Here is a 16033-nt window from a genome sequence, read left to right as displayed (position 1 = left end):
AACGATCGGTATTTTTTCATATATTTCGAATGTAATAACAACATTTTTTGAAAATACTCAAAATTTTCACAAAACTACGTATTTTCCAAAAAAAATCAAAATTTCAGTTTTTACAATATGGGTATCAAACGATCGCGATTTTTTCATACATTTCGAAAGTTATTAAAAAATGAAAGTACTCAACAATTTCACAAAACTACGTATTTTCAAAAAAAATAATTAAAATTTCAGTTTTAAAAATGTTTTGATACCCACATCGGGATTTTTTCATACAATTGTAAGCAGTTTTGTGAAAATTTTGAGTATTTTCAAAAAAAATTGTTTTTACATTCAAAATGTATGGAAAAATGCCGATCGTTTGATACCCATATTGTAAAAACTGAAATTTTGAATATTTTTTCGAAAATACGTAGTTTTGAGAAAATTTTGAGTATTTCTAGAAAATGTTGTTATTACATTCGAAATGTATGAAAAAATCCCGATCGTTTGATACCCACATTGTAAAAACTGAAATTTTGTGTATTTTTTTTTAAATCGTAGTTTTGTGAAAATTTAGAGTATTTTCGTGTTTTTAATAACTTTCGAAATGTATGAAAAAATCCCGATCGTTTGATACCCATATTGTAAATACCGAAATTTTGAGTATTTTTTCGAAAATACGTAGTTTTGTGAACATTTTGAATATTTTCAAACAATGTTGTTATTACATTTGAAATGTATGAAAAAAATCCTGATCGTCTGTTACCCATATTGTAAAAACTGAAATTTTGAGTTTTTTTTCGAAAATACGTAGTTTTGTGAAAAGTGTTATAAAAAAAATGATTTTACATTCGAAATGTGTGAAAAAATTCCAATTATTTGATATCCATATTGCAATAACAATAATTTTGAGTATTTTTTGAGAAACTTTAAATTTTCAAAATACATGAAATTATAATTTTAATCGATTGCTGACATCATCACGAATCCAAAACACTATAATTTTGTGATGTTTGTATGATTTTTCAACGAATCAAAACAGGGGCAGTGCAAAACCGAGGCTTGCAAAACCGAGGCATGTCTGCAAATTAAAATTTGAATATTTTAAGAAAGTGTTAGGAAACATGTTTCTGTTAAAGTTTGGTAAAATAAGTTGTTTAAACATTGGAATCTCTCCTACCTTTGTTTCGCAATTTGTTGGTTGATTCATCCCGAGCAGACGGAAATAACCTTGAAATAACATTTTTTGATATTTGAAAATACTAGGCCAATATCATTTGATGTTATTTATAACAAGATTTGTTATTCGTCGCTATGATTTTTTTTTGTTATTTGATTCTTATAATAATAACAGAATAATAACATTTGTAGTTATTCTTCGAACAAATCTTTGTTATTATTTTTGTTATTTTAACAATCAATCCGATCATCCCAGTAACAGTTGGAGGTCTTTTTTCATAACAAAAAATGTTATTCCAAAGTTGGTTTGGCTTTCAACCAATATCAGAAATTTTGTTATGATAACATAAACTGTTATTAAATCCTTATGCAAAAATTGATTTTTGAAGAAGATTCCATAACACTTTCTTTTATTTTAACAGTATTTGTTAATGAAATGGCGTGAATTTTGTTATTACAGTCTGCTGGAATAAAAACAACTGGCTTTAGAAAAATCATAATCAAAATGATTAGTTGATTTCTGGAGTTTTTTTTTTTTTTTTGAAAATGTCCAATAAACCAAGCTTTCCAGTTTTTGCTTTTTGGATGTTTTGGAAACCGCCTTGAGTCAGGGGTAATAAAAAACACAAAAAAGCAAAAACTGAAAATTTGGTTTATTAGACATTTAAAAAAAATTCCAGATTTAAACAAATTAAAAATCCAGAAAGCTTTGCTTGCGCATTTTTGGAGGTTTCCGTATACTTAGAATTAGGCAATTCTTTAGAAAAAATAAATATATTTGGCCTATTTTACAAATAGGATAGAAGATTTCTGAACTGTTCAGTTTTATCTAGCCAATGGTTCGTTCAACATAAAAAATAATAATCCAAACGCGTTCTATCAGTAATTCCTCTTTATTGAAAATAATTTTTCGTTGGAAAGCGTGATCAGAAATTAAGCTAGTCAATTTCTTAAACTCGCCATCTAACCCCCTCTCCCTTTTTCTTCTTCGCAAAGGAAAAACAAATCGTTCCGCCCGCGGGAGCGACCGAAGAAGGGCCTCAAGAACCTGCAGTCGGTGAAGACCCTTTCGGCGGGGCAGAATCTCAGCAACAACCAGACGGCGATCAAGACGCGCAAGCAGCCACTGACCGTGACGGCCCAGTTCCAGATCTCGCTGATTGCGCTGATGGAGACGCTCAACCAGGTGACTTGTTGAATTATTTTATCGTAGATTTTGCTAATTTGATGTTTTTTGATTTTACTTTATTTTAGGCGAATCCATTCTTCATCCGATGTATCAAGTCCAATCCGAACAAGATTCCGAACCAGTTCGACGATGCCACCGTTACTCGACAGGTAAGAAGCAGCTGTGAGCGAAGACCATACCTTTTGTGAGGAGCTGATAAAGGTCCATCTTTTTTATTTGGGCAAATCCTATAGGAATTTAGAATGCAGCTTTGCAAGAATTGCATTTTTTAAGACCATTGTTTCATAGAAAGAAGGAACAGGACATCTGGCGAAACTTTCAGATCTTTGATTACTCAATATGGCTTTTTCAGCTTTCTTCGATGATTCATGTTAAAATTCACTTTTTAAACTCCCCTTAAAACAAAGCGGGTGTGACGTAATCCCCACCAAATCATGTTTCGTGGGAAATCTCCTAATCTTGGCAAAACGTGCGCAAACAAACCCGAGCCGATCGTAAAAATCCTTTTCAGCTGTACTCGTTCATGATGCGCGTAAAATAACAACTCTCTCTCCTCTGAGCTGAGCTTGTACTCAAGTGCACATTATGCTAAACAGACATTGACCGGGATTATGAGCGATAACGGAAAGAGTTGAGCCACGAACTTCAGTGGCTGGCTTTGACTCAGCTGGTGACGGTAGAGGGTACTGCAATTACCACCCTCACCACCGGTACTGGTTTTCGTTTACCTGAACCTCGTCTGGTGTAAAGTGAACAGAAGAAAGAATTTCTATTCTCTCTCTTCCTTTGCACTGAAACCGTGATCCAAACTGTTCAAATTTCAAACGGCTCAAGCTTTACTTGCCAAAAGACATGTCATAAACAACCCGGACCCATTTCGTTTCCCTTCGGGAAACCTGCCCAACATTGTTCGACCATTGCCTGGGAAGATTCCATTTCTCTGGCTCAGTCGCATTCTCACCTCGGCGAGGTTCAGATCGAGGAAGAAACCTCTTCCAAAAAATAAAATAAAATAAAAATCAGTGACATAGACAATAAACCGGACTAATGCAGTGATGTGGCCAACGGCAGTTCGCGTGCTGGTCGTCACCCCGAGTGTAACGTGCAATGAAACCCCTGTTGTGTTGTGTAACGAAGGCACCCTCAACCCGATTGGCGAGGTCGAACATGAGTGGTGGGCCCTTGGCTGTTAGAGTGGCACTAGTGTTGATACTGTTTGCGGTGCATACCGTGGCGATTGGACTACTTATGCTGACCGGACTGGTGCTGCGGCTCAAGATGACCATCACGGTCGGGGTGGTACGTACCTTCTGGAATTTTGGAATGATATTCAAGTTATTACGACTCAACATTTGATATGTAATTCAAAAGTTAATTATAGAATAGTGTTTTTTTTTTGTTGAAAAGGGAATTAAAAGAACTTTCCACTGAGTCTAAAACCGGATCAACCTTAACTTTATGAAAACTATGTCCAGATTCATCATCCGACCGATTGTTGGATACACTCCACCCCCGGTGGTTGGTCACTTTTTCGTTTGACACTTTTAGTTTAAATCCCGTTGGTTGGTCAGAATCAAACTAAAAAGTGTCACTATTTACAAGGCGCTCACGCACACTATCAAAACAAACGTTTGGTAGTATGTGAACTCCGTGTAAAAGTGCTGTCAAACTAAAAAATGACTGACAACAGTTGGTGTCAAACCATCGGGGTTTGAGTGTAGCTAGACAAATGACCTTTTCAACGAGCCTAAAAGCTCGAGGACCTAACAATCTTGTCCCAATTTATGGTATATTTTTAGGCCTAATCCTAACTCTTCAAATACGAAGATCGACTATGTTGGTATGGAAGTAAATGCTTACTTGGTTTCCAAAGTGTAAATAATTCAGATCAAAAAGCTTTCCGAATCATTTTTGTGAATTATTTTTGATCAGGAAGGCAGAAACAAATATCTAGCCTTGTATTTAAGAAGTTCGTAAGAACTTGTAAGTGCCTTTTTATCTTGTCTGAAGCAAAATAATTTATAAACAGATTCTCCACGAAATCGCACGTTCCATAAAAAAAAGTGGAAAATTGTTCACCCCTCTTCCCACCCCCTTTGAAAATTATTTGCCAGATTTACACAACACACTACTAATACGGAGCGTTTGGAACGGTATGTCCACGCATCCTTCCTCCCCTGTTGATTATGCGAAATGCGATCCGTTCACAGAATCTGTCTCTGCGGTTAATGCAACGCAGTAGGCTTTAACGCTGTTTATGTTGTTTTATGTTTTTCATTTTTAGTATTTTAATTTGCACTCCTAGGTTCGATCAGTAACTTGCAACAGAGATTACATAAGACCTGGGGGTCGTTAAAGAGGATGGTTTTATTTTTTTTAATTTGCATTGATCTTGTTTAGTTTATGTTCATTTTTGGTAGCATTTGGCTTATTCCATCACCTCCTAACATTACATTTTGCTTATCTAATTCATGTTTCATGTTTTTACAGTCACTTTTTTAATTTTTTTTTCATGTTTTTCACATTTTCTGCTATAAAATGGCACCATTATCATTTAATTTATAAAAAAAATGGGTAGAGGCATAGTCTGGGACACTAGAAAAATTACTGCATACTTCTTTTTACTTAAAATATAGTAAATGTAAGTAAAAAAACACAACCAAAGTAGACCCATAAGGGTTATTTTTACAGCGTAAAAATATTTTACAAAGTTGTAGTGCAGACAATTACAAAACTGTTGATGTTTAGTTTATGTTTATGGATTTTTCTTTTAACCAAGGTATTAAACTATGACAAACAAACACGCACTTTTTGACAATTTAGCAGTTTGCCTGCAACGGGTAAACAGACACCAATGCTATGCTATGCCATGTTTAGCAGTTTGCCTGTATTTGTTGGCAGAAACGCCAGCCTACATACATTTTGCTTGGTTCAAGTGTTTGGAAAACTGTTAATCACGCAAAAGTGCGAGTTTGCTTGTTTGTCATAGTCTTATACCTCCTTAAGATACATACAATCGGTTGGAACAGCGGAAACAATGACTTTTTTTTTTAATTTTAATTTGTGCTGAACATTTGCAAAATAAAATTGCAGCAAAAAGTATTTCATATTTATTTTCACTACATATTAATTATATTTCTATGATGCACAAAAATACGAGAAATACATTGTTGGTTTCCGGTCAAAATGCATGCGATTTCAGACTATATCCTGATTAATGATGATATACTTTAAATGCCCAATCATCACTCTTATAAGACCGATTCTTAGCGAAGCTACACCAAAATGTCACATTTTTCAATTTTCAATGTGATTTTTAATATGATAAAAATCCTTTTTATTATGATGCAATAATTGCAATGTGCTTTAAATGCGTTTTCTTATCTTAAAAGCCAAGAATATTGAACAAATGTGGTCTGCAAGCCATTGAACGGGAGAGGAGTTTTTTCATAAATCTGCTCCTTTCGTTGTCCCGTCACGAAAAGAAATGGCTGGCAAAAACTCAAATTTCAACCAATTCTTTCAGTTCAAGGAGCAAAAGATTCGTTTTTTAATTTGTGATAATGTGTAGAAGAGCAAATGTTTTTAAAAATCAAACTGGCAAAACTGTAGCGATTTTTGTAGTGTTCCTTTTAAAAGTCCAGTTTTACGATGTTGTCCCGCCACGCTACATTTTTATTTCAGGAGAAGCACAGGTACTATATGTTTAATTCTGCATGATATTTCTTTTTAGGAAAATCAATTATCTTTCCAAATATGTTATAACATTGGGGGGTTTCTTCTTTTATTTGGCCACTACAGCCAAAACGCTGAAAAAAATTTTGAATTTTTTTGAAAAGGATCCGAAGAATCGGTCATAAGCATTTTTATTGTATGTTGTAGGCAAGGTTGAAAAAAAATCTCTTCGAGCGAATAATGATTGCCTGAAGAAAGGCCCTCTGAGTATGCTTTGATCTCGTTTTTCCTGACTGCCACTTGATCGTTGGGTGTGGCAGAGACGAATAAAAATTAGAATGATTGGGTTTAGTCATCAACTTGCTGCGATCAAGATCCAATCTTGCCCCTTTACTGCCAGCAGTCATGGGTTGTTACAATCATCGACAGCACTCTTGACGAATGACAGCTAGTCGTGGCAATTTGAGAATAAAGATTATTCTCAGCAGTCTTATTCGTGGGGTGTAACAGGCAGCGATTAATCGCAAAATTAATCATAGTCGCCAGATTTTCAACACTGGTTGTAGGAGTCAGAATCGTAACTTTAAAATAATAAAGTCATCATAAAAGTAAAGATACATTTTTTATCGCATAAAACAGACTTCAATATCAAATGATCGACTACTTCTCATCAAGAACTTTATTTTGAAGATTATAAAAAAATATATATTTTTTGTCACGATAAAAATGACTGCTTTGGATATTTTCGAAGCTATTTTTTCTAAAGAAAAAGCAGGTCACGCACACGAAATATACCTTGAAAATGCATCACGCAACTTTCCTAAAAATTTCCGGGTTTGGCACTTGATTGGTCATTGAAGTCTCCACGCTTCTTCGGTTGTTTCCAAGCTGAGCCGTGAAATTTTCCGATCTTTTCGAAAAAAATATTTTCAAAATTTTTAAACAAGATTTTAAAAGGGCGTAACATTGAATGTTTGGCCCTTTTGAAATGTTAGTCTTGGTTTAAAAATTTCACGAATAGTTCATATTTCAACATTGTAAATCGGACCATCGGTTGCTGAGATATCGACATTAGAAAATGGTGTGTTGTTTGGGTGGGACTTAGAAAACATCAATTTTCCTGTTTTTAAACCTTTGCATGGTAATATCTCAGCAACTAAGGGTCGTATCAACAAAGTTCAAAAATGCAAAATATAGAGAATTTAGTGATTTTTGAATTTTCATACATCATTTTTGTATGGCCAGCTGCCAAATTTGTATGGAAAATTATATGGACAAACTAATGATGCAAAATGGCTTCTTTTGGCATACTGAAGGCACCAAAAAAGTTTCAGCCGAATTAAAAAAAAAAACACCAAAAATTAAAATTGAAGAAAAAGGCCGATTTCGTAGAGAATTGCTCTTTTCTGGGAAGTAATTTGACTCATATTTCACAATTTAATGTGAATAGGCTAGTGCTAACCAACCTAAAAGGACATATGCTAACTGGTGCTAATGGAAATATAATTTTGTAGGTTAAAAGTTATTGAGTATTCTGCAATAGCCAAAAAGGCTTGCAATTATAAAAATGTTTGGAATCCATTAGCACGAGACAACGCACTTTTTTCTTCTTCTCAGAATTTGGACGTTCGGTAATTTGATCTTGATCTCTTTTGAGAAAAAAAGTGACGGCCGACAGGATTACCCCGACTACGGCCCAAGATTAGGCGACTTTTCGCTAATGTTTGTTCTCCAGAACCACAAAAAAAGCTGGAGAAAAAAGAGATCTTAATTTAACAGGTTAAAATGCACATTCCAACTCGTAGACGCCATTAGCACCAGCCATCCCGGTCTGAAACATGACACACGGATAGAAATGTTTGTTAGTCAGTTGTTTTTTGTGTTTGCTGTTTTCGTTTCGTGTTATCTCTTTATCAGCCCTGTCCCTTCCTGCAAGCCACTGCAGACGACTCTTCTTCCTTTTATGATCCCTCCCTTCTGCCAGGGAAGGCAATGAGAAAGACCGGAAGAATTCCGTCTGGGCGGCTCGGTGTAGATTGGAAGGTCGTAAAATTGGCGAAAAGGCAGGGCATTTATGGGGAAATGGCAATAAAGCAGACTTGGGCTAATGGAAGGTGCTTCCTTCCTTTGGTTGCCCAGGGAGGCGCACGCAAATTCCTGGAATTTCGACTGGAATCCTTCGGGAAGTAATTTCCGAAAGCGTGGGAATTGTCCTTAAATAAATTGCGACATGTTGCGAATGCTATAATGCGAATCTTCTCTCTCTCTTCCTTTGCCAGCTTCGCTACACGGGCATGCTGGAGACGGTGCGGATTCGTCGGGCCGGTTACAACGTCCGGCTTACGTACGAGGAGTTCATCCAGCTGTACCGGATTCTGCTGCCGAAGGGACTGGTCAGCTCGCAGAAGGACGTGCGCGACTTTATGAGCACGATGGACCTGGACAAGCAGCACTACCAGCTGGGCCTGACGAAGATCTACATGCGCGAGTCGCAGAAGATGCGGCTGGACATTCGGTTGCACACGAAGATCATCGACAGCATCATCACGATCCAGCGGTGGTTTCGGTCGATCTTGCAGCGCAAAAAGTACTGCCAGTACCGGAGTGCGGCCTGCACGATCCAATCGTACTGGCGGCTGTACGTGAAGGAAAAGCAGGAGAAGTTTATCCGCAAGATCCGGACGGAGGCGGCCACCATTGTGCAGGCCGCGTGGCGTGGCTATACCGTGCGGAAGTGGTACGGTAAGCTCAAGTCGGGCGTGCAGATCATCCAGGCGAGGATCCGCGGCAACCAGGCACGCGAGCGGTTCAAAGTTAATCTGAGCAAGGTAAGTTCTGTGGTTTTTGGAAGCAGGAAGTTTATCCCAATGACCAAAAAGGGGTTTTTCGTCCATGCAAATCTTCTAAGAGTTTTGACAGTTGTCCAGGAAAACTGCCAACATACAGTCCAGATTCCGATTATCCGAAGCCTCGATTATCCGAAGTTCGATTATCCGAAGGTTTGTATGGGACTTTGAATAATCGAATCACGAACATTTTTTTCTTTTTTTTTTTTCTTTTTCTTGTTTTAAACATCAAATTTGAGTTCTGCGACCCCATTTTAGTCAAATTTGAATAGTTGATTGCTTATTAAATAATAAAATGCATTTTTTCAATATTTCGTCATCGTCATATTGGCCGCCATCTTGGATTAAAAAAAACGGAAATCACTTTAGCGTAGTTTAGGGTCATACTTAAGCTTGACAATCAAAAAAAAAATTTCGTGATTCGATTACCCGAAGTCAAATTTTCCGAGGCCTTCGGATAATCCTGTCTGGACTGTATTTATTCAAAAATCTGTATTAACGGATTTTTCTGATCGCTTCGGTGTTTTCGGCAATGTAGAAAAGACAAAAAAAGAATTAATCAGAAAAAAGATCCACTAAAAAAAGTTCTAAAAATCAAAGCTTTTCAAATTCTCAAAACTCTCAAAATTCTTAAAATTCTTATAATACTTAAAATTCTTAAAATTCTTAAAATTCTTAAAATTCTTAAAATTCTTAAAATTCTTAAAATTCTTAAAATTCTTAAAATTCTTAAAATTCTTAAAATTTTTAAAATTCTTAAAATTCTTAAAATTCTTAAAATTCTTAAAATTCTTAAAATTCTTAAAATTTTTAAAATTCTTAAAATTCTTAAAATTCTTAAAATTCTTAAAAAATTTAAAATTCTTAACATTCTTAACATTCTTAAAATTCTTAAAATTCTTGAAATTCCTAAAATTCTTAAAATTCTAAAAATTCTTGAAATTCCTAAAATTCTTAAAATTCTTAAAATTCTTAAAACTCTTAAAATTCTTAAAATTCTTAAAATTCTTAAAATTCTTAAAATTCTTAAAATTCTTAAAATTCTTAAAATTCTTAAAAATTTTGAAATGCTTGAAATTCTTGAAATTCTTGAAATTCTTGAAATTCTTGAAATTCTTGAAATTCTTGAAATTCTTGAAATTCTTGAAATTCTTGAAATTCTTGAAATTCTTGAAATTCTTGAAATTCTTGAAATTCTTGAAATTCTTGAAATTCTTGAAATTGCAAAATTCTTGAAATTCTTGAAATTCGTAAAATTCTTGAAATTCTTAAATTTCTTAAAATTCTTAAAATTCTTAAAATTCTTAAAATTCTTAAAATTCTTAAAATTCTTAAAATTCTTAAAATTTTAAAATTCTTAAAATTCTTAAAATTCTTAAAATTCTTAAAATTCTTAAAATTCTTAAAATTCTTAAAATTCTTAAAATTCTTAAAATTCTTAAAATTCTTAAAATTTTTAAAATTCTTAAAATTCTTAAAATTCTTAAAATTCTTAAAATTCTTAAAAAATTTAAAATTCTTAACATTCTTAACATTCTTAAAATTCTTAAAATTCTTGAAATTCCTAAAATTCTTAAAATTCTTAAAATTCTTGAAATTCCAAAAATTCTTAAAATTCTTAAAATTCTTAAAATTCTTAAAATTCTTAAAATTCTTAAAATTCTTAAAATTCTTAAAATTCTTAAAATTCTTAAAATTCTTAAAATTCTTAAAATTCTTAAAATTCTTAAAATTCTTAAAATTCTTAAAATTCTTAAAATTCTTAAAATTCTTAAAATTCTTAAAAATTTTGAAATGCTTGAAATTCTTGAAATTCTTGAAATTCTTGAAATTCTTGAAATTCTTGAAATTCTTGAAATTCTTGAAATTCTTGAAATTCTTGAAATTCTTGAAATTCTTGAAATTCTTGAAATTCTTGAAATTCTTGAAATTCTTGAAATTCTTGAAATTCTTGAAATTCGCAAAATTCTTGAAATTCTTGAAATTCGTAAAATTCTTGAAATTCTTAAATTTCTTAAAATTCTTAAAATTCTTAAAATTCTTAAAATTCTTAAAATTCTTAAAATTCTTAAAATTCTTAAAATTCTTAAAATTCTTAAAATTCTTAAAATTCTTAAAATTCTTAAAATTCTTAAAATTCTTAAAATTCTTAAAATTCTTAAAATTCTTAAAATTTTAAAATTCTTAAAATTTTTAAAATTCTTAAAATTCTTAAAATTTTAAAATTCTTAAAATTCTTAAAATTCTTAAAATTTTTAAAATTCTTAAAATTCTTAAAATTCTTAAAATTCTTAAAAAATTTAAAATTCTTAACATTCTTAAAATTCTTAAAATTCTTGAAATTCCTAAAATTCTTAAAATTCTAAAAATTCTTGAAATTCCTAAAATTCTTAAAATTCTTAAAATTCTTAAAACTCTTAAAATTCTTAAAATTCTTAAAATTCTTAAAATTCTTAAAATTCTTAAAATTCTTAAAATTCTTAAAAATTTTGAAATGCTTGAAATTCTTGAAATTCTTGAAATTCTTGAAATTCTTGAAATTCTTGAAATTCTTGAAATTCTTGAAATTCTTGAAATTCTTGAAATTCTTGAAATTCTTGAAATTCTTGAAATTCTTGAAATTCTTGAAATTCTTGAAATTCTTGAAATTCTTGAAATTCTTGAAATTCTTGAAATTCTTGAAATTCTTCAAATTCTTGAAATTCTTGAAATTCGCAAAATTCTTGAAATTCTTGAAATTCGTAAAATTCTTGAAATTCTTAAATTTCTTAAAATTCTTAAAATTCTTAAAATTCTTAAAATTCTTAAAATTCTTAAAATTCTTAAAATTCTTAAAATTCTTAAAATTCTTAAAATTCTTAAAATTCTTAAAATTCTTAAAATTCTTAAAATTCTTAAAATTCTTAAAATTCTTAAAATTCTTAAAATTCTTAAAATTCTTAAAATTCTTAAAATTCTTAAAATTCTTAAAATTCTTAAAATTCTTAAAATTCTTAAAATTCTTAAAATTCTTAAAATTCTTAAAATTCTTAAAATTCTTAAAATTCTTAAAATTCTTAAAATTCTTAAAATTCTTAAAATTCTTAAAATTTTTAAAATTCTTAAGATTCTTAAAATTCTTAAAAATTCTTAAAAATTTTAAAATTTTAAAAATTCTTAAAAATTTTAAAATTTTAAAAATTCTTTAAATTTTGAAAATTCTTTAAATTTTGAAAATTCTTAAAATTCTTAAAATTCTTGAAATTTTTAAAAATCTTAAAATTCATAAAAATTTTAAAAATCTTAAAATTTCTCAAATTTTTCAAGTTCTTAAAATTCTTAAAATTCTTCAAATTCTTAAAATTCTTTAAATTCTTCAAATTCTTAAAACTCAAAAAAAAATAAAAATTCAAAAAAAATGTTTTTCACTGTTTTCAAAATTGTATAATTCATTTTCAGGCTGTAATTTGTTTTCCCTATTTTGCTTTACCTTTTTCAACTTTCGATCAGAAACCCCGTTCAAAAGATACTGTTTTATGATAATTTTGATAAAAAATAGAACGGACTGATAAAATTCTCAAAAACCAACACTTTTTTGGAGGACTGTTTAGGAGGGAACTCATTGCTCGATTTCACTTGCAGAAACTCCAACGCGAACGTGCCAAGCTGCGCTCGACGCAGAGCCTCCCGACAACGGAGCGGTCGCTGGAGAACTCCTTCGACACGCCGGAGATTGTGCAGCACAAGGCGAAGCAGCCGGTGCCGGCGGTCGGCATCAGCTTCGAGTCGGCCATCGACATAGTCAACAAGAACCGGGCCCTGTTCAGCGACAACAGCCTGAGCAGTGCGGATTTTATCGACGACGACGAGGATGACGAGGACGAGGACGACGACGACTGCTACGAGGACATGGGCCTGGTGGACGATCCGAGCTACGTTTCGGCGGCGCTGCGCCATGAAGCGAGTAGTGGGAGTACGGACAGTGGATTGTTGGATCTGTACGCCAAGGTGCCACTTCAGCGACAGGACGACGTGCTGGACCGGCCATTCCGGAAGTACGACATTGAGCGGGCGAGCAAGAGTACGTTTGACGAGGCCGAACTGGCCAAGTATCGGTACGAGCGGGGTCTCGGCTCGATGGTGGGGAGTTCCAGTGGTGGTAAGCTGCCGGTGCGGAGGGTAGACTCGGGTCCTTCGCCCCGCGATCACCGAATACGGTACGACGCGTTCGGAAGTGGCAACGCCAGTAGTCTCAGCAGTGGTGGCATGATTCGAAAGCAGCAGCAGCAGCAGCAGAACCACAGCAATAATAGTTTTAGTTCCAGTAACGTGGAAATCGTTCTTGTAAATACCGGGCTAGATAGTCTCTCTTCTTCAGTGGCCACTTCCGGAATTGCCAACAGCAGTAGTGGTGTGGCGGCCGGCAGCAGTAGTGGCAGCGCGCCCACAATTGCCGCCGAGCAGCCGCACAAGGTTCCACTGCAGCGGAATCTCAACCGTAACACAATAAGCCAAACGCAACAATCCTCCAGCAGCAGCGGCGGCGCCGGTGGCACGTTAAGCCGCCGGGAGCTGCTGTGTCGCAGCCAGGGCGACGAAATCAACTCCAACTATCACCTGCAGCACCTTCAGTCAACCTCGCTTACGCCATCGCTAGCATCTTCCACGTGTTCGGCCAACTATCAGAACGTGCAGTACACGACGACGACGACGACGTCGACGACGGGCAGTCCTTCGACCGCATTCCAGCAAACTTCTTCTCCTCAGCAGCAACAGCAGGTTCTGTCCTACAACAACAATAACAACAACAACACCATGAAATCCAACAGCGGCAGCAACAACAGTTTGTACAGTTATGTGACGCAGCAACAGCCACCGCAACAGTTTCTTCCGTCGATCGCCGGTGCGCAGAGCAGTCTGCCCCCTTCGCAGCGGGTGGCCAGCAGCTATCCGGACGATCTGGTTCAGAACTATTACAACACTACCACGCCAAAGGGTAAGGAGTGGAGGTGTAGTTGCAAGGTGTGTGTTTCATAATCGAATCTCTTTCTATTTACTTAATTAGGTAAAGCGGCCGCCCTGCTCGGAACCAAGTCCGAGGACTCCAAGTACGGCAAGGACATCGACCTGACGCTGTCGAGTGCGGGGGCGATTGCGCCCAGTAAAACGCGTCGCATCAAAACGAATCTCAGTGATGACTTTTCGGGAACGATTACCAGTGGAGGAAGTGCCAGCGGTGGAACGGGGAGTGCCCTCAGCCGGCGGGGTGCGATCGGAACGGGGAGTGCCGGCGCCGGTGGACTCGACACGCTTAAGCGGCGCAACTCGGATCCGACCAACAAGGTGCCGCTGCTGGATGTGAACCGGGGGAACGACATGTACCAGTCGAGCACGCGGATCAACATCGGTGGCCACCAGTTCCGGAAGGTGCAGCGGATCAACAAGGCGGAAAAGTGCGCCAGTTGTCAGGAGAGCGATTCGTTCGTGAACGAAGGCTACCGATGTCTGGACTGCAAAGTGCTCGTACACACCAAGTGCATCCAAAACGGTGGAATCAAAACGTTGCAGTGTGCGGCCAAGCGGTCCAAGCGAATCCGGCCCGGTAAGCACGACAAACACGCGCCAATCAGCGTCGGAGCGCTCGGCAACACCAGCACGCCCAATTCGAAATTTTCCGCGACCCGAGAGTACACCGACTCGACGGACAAGATTATTAGTGATGCCAAAGAGCTACAGCTGATGCAGGACTTTATCACGCAAAAGATCTGCAAGATGGAGAGCGACTGCGAGAAACCGTCCGAGGTGGACCGGGTGTTCAAGCAGGCGCTCCGGGAGTTCAAGGACAACCTGGTGGCGCAGTACAGCGTGGCGCACAAGCAAAACTCGGACGTGCTCAACATCAAGTACCGCGATCTGATTGCCAACTTTGAGCAGGTCATCGAAACGTCTTCGGGCAAGAAGAACGACTTCCCGCTGACGATGGGCGTGAACGCGTTCCGCGGCTTTATGAACGAGTTTATGAACTCGCGCGAGACCGAGAAGCCCAAGACGAAGCGGAAAAAGGACAAGAAGCGGAAGCACGACGAGCACACGACGTACAACGGTGAGTACAGTACATTACATTCTACTTTATTTTAAGTATTTTTTTCGGGAACCCTTTCGTTATTTTTCCAAAAAATAAGGCCGTTGCAAATATTTTTTGAAGTTTATGTCCCTCGCCTCTGACCAAAGTCGAACTTTGAAAAATATTTGCAACGGCCTAAGCAACACAAAATACACTATTTTAAAAACTAAAATTTTCAAATTTTTCAACTTGCGCGATCGTTTGTAAACTTAACAAAATGCTTTTATTCCCATCCAGCATGTTGACTTGTCATTGATGCTCTATTAAAAAATTAAAATTTCTAAAAAAAAAAAACAAAAAATAATTAAGCAGTAATTAGACTTTTCGACAGTTTGGCAGTTTGCCTGCTTTGTTAGAGTGTAATATCTGCTTGAGGAAATGAGCAAGCAAAAAATATATACAGTCCAGACTCGATTATCCAAAGTTGGATTATCCGAAGATTTGTATGGGAATTCGGATGATCAAAACACCAACAAAAATATTTTTTATTTATTTATTTATTTATTTTTTTATTCGAATTAGCGACCCCACTTTAGAAAAATGTTGAATAGTTGATTGCCAATTTAATTACAAAAGTCATTTTTTCAATATTTCGTGCTTGCCATTTCATTAGGGCACACAACTTTTTTAGCCAAGAGTGTGTCCTTTTCACACCATATGTAAACATTTGAGTGAAAGGGATACACTATTGTTTACAAAAGTTATGTGCCCTTTTGAAATGTTAGGCTCCATTTCATCACCACATTTTTGGCCGCCATTTTGGATTAAGATTTTTATTAAGCAGTACTCAGCTGAAAAGGAACAGGAACGGAAAGTGGCGTTTGTTTTGATGAAAAAAAAATAATTTGAATTTGCTTATTTGATACGACTGAAAAAAATAACTGACGTATCAATAATTTAGAAAATTATAAAAAAAATATATAATTCTGAACCTCAAAATGCAGAATTTTAATATAAAAATGACTGAGTTTGTTTAAAGATCGAAATGAACTAAACTAGAGGGAAAGTTTAACAATATTGTCTGGCAGAAAAATTAAAAAAAATCAAAAACATTAAAAATAA

The 16033-nt window shown here is 35.3% G+C and overlaps 1 protein-coding gene across 4 annotated transcripts in view; it reads left to right on the top strand.

The window, feature by feature from the left end:
* The window catches only part of LOC6041213 (unconventional myosin-IXb), a 121402-nt gene that overhangs the window by 90047 nt on the left and 15322 nt on the right, over positions 1 to 16033 (top strand). For all 4 annotated transcript variants that reach the window (XM_038265030.1, XM_038265031.1, XM_038265032.1 and 1 more), the window contains 5 exons: positions 2155 to 2344; positions 2413 to 2496; positions 8302 to 8850; positions 12490 to 13843; positions 13913 to 14950. In XM_038265030.1, coding sequence (XP_038120958.1) covers positions 2155 to 2344; positions 2413 to 2496; positions 8302 to 8850; positions 12490 to 13843; positions 13913 to 14950 — 3215 coding nt within the window. The remainder of the gene's footprint in view (positions 1 to 2154; positions 2345 to 2412; positions 2497 to 8301; positions 8851 to 12489; positions 13844 to 13912; positions 14951 to 16033) is intronic.

The sequence above is a fragment of the Culex quinquefasciatus genome, chromosome 3, assembly GCF_015732765.1.
Source record: "Culex quinquefasciatus strain JHB chromosome 3, VPISU_Cqui_1.0_pri_paternal, whole genome shotgun sequence".
Classification (NCBI taxonomy): domain Eukaryota; kingdom Metazoa; phylum Arthropoda; class Insecta; order Diptera; family Culicidae; genus Culex; species Culex quinquefasciatus.
This window is presented reverse-complemented; position numbering and strand designations above follow the sequence as displayed.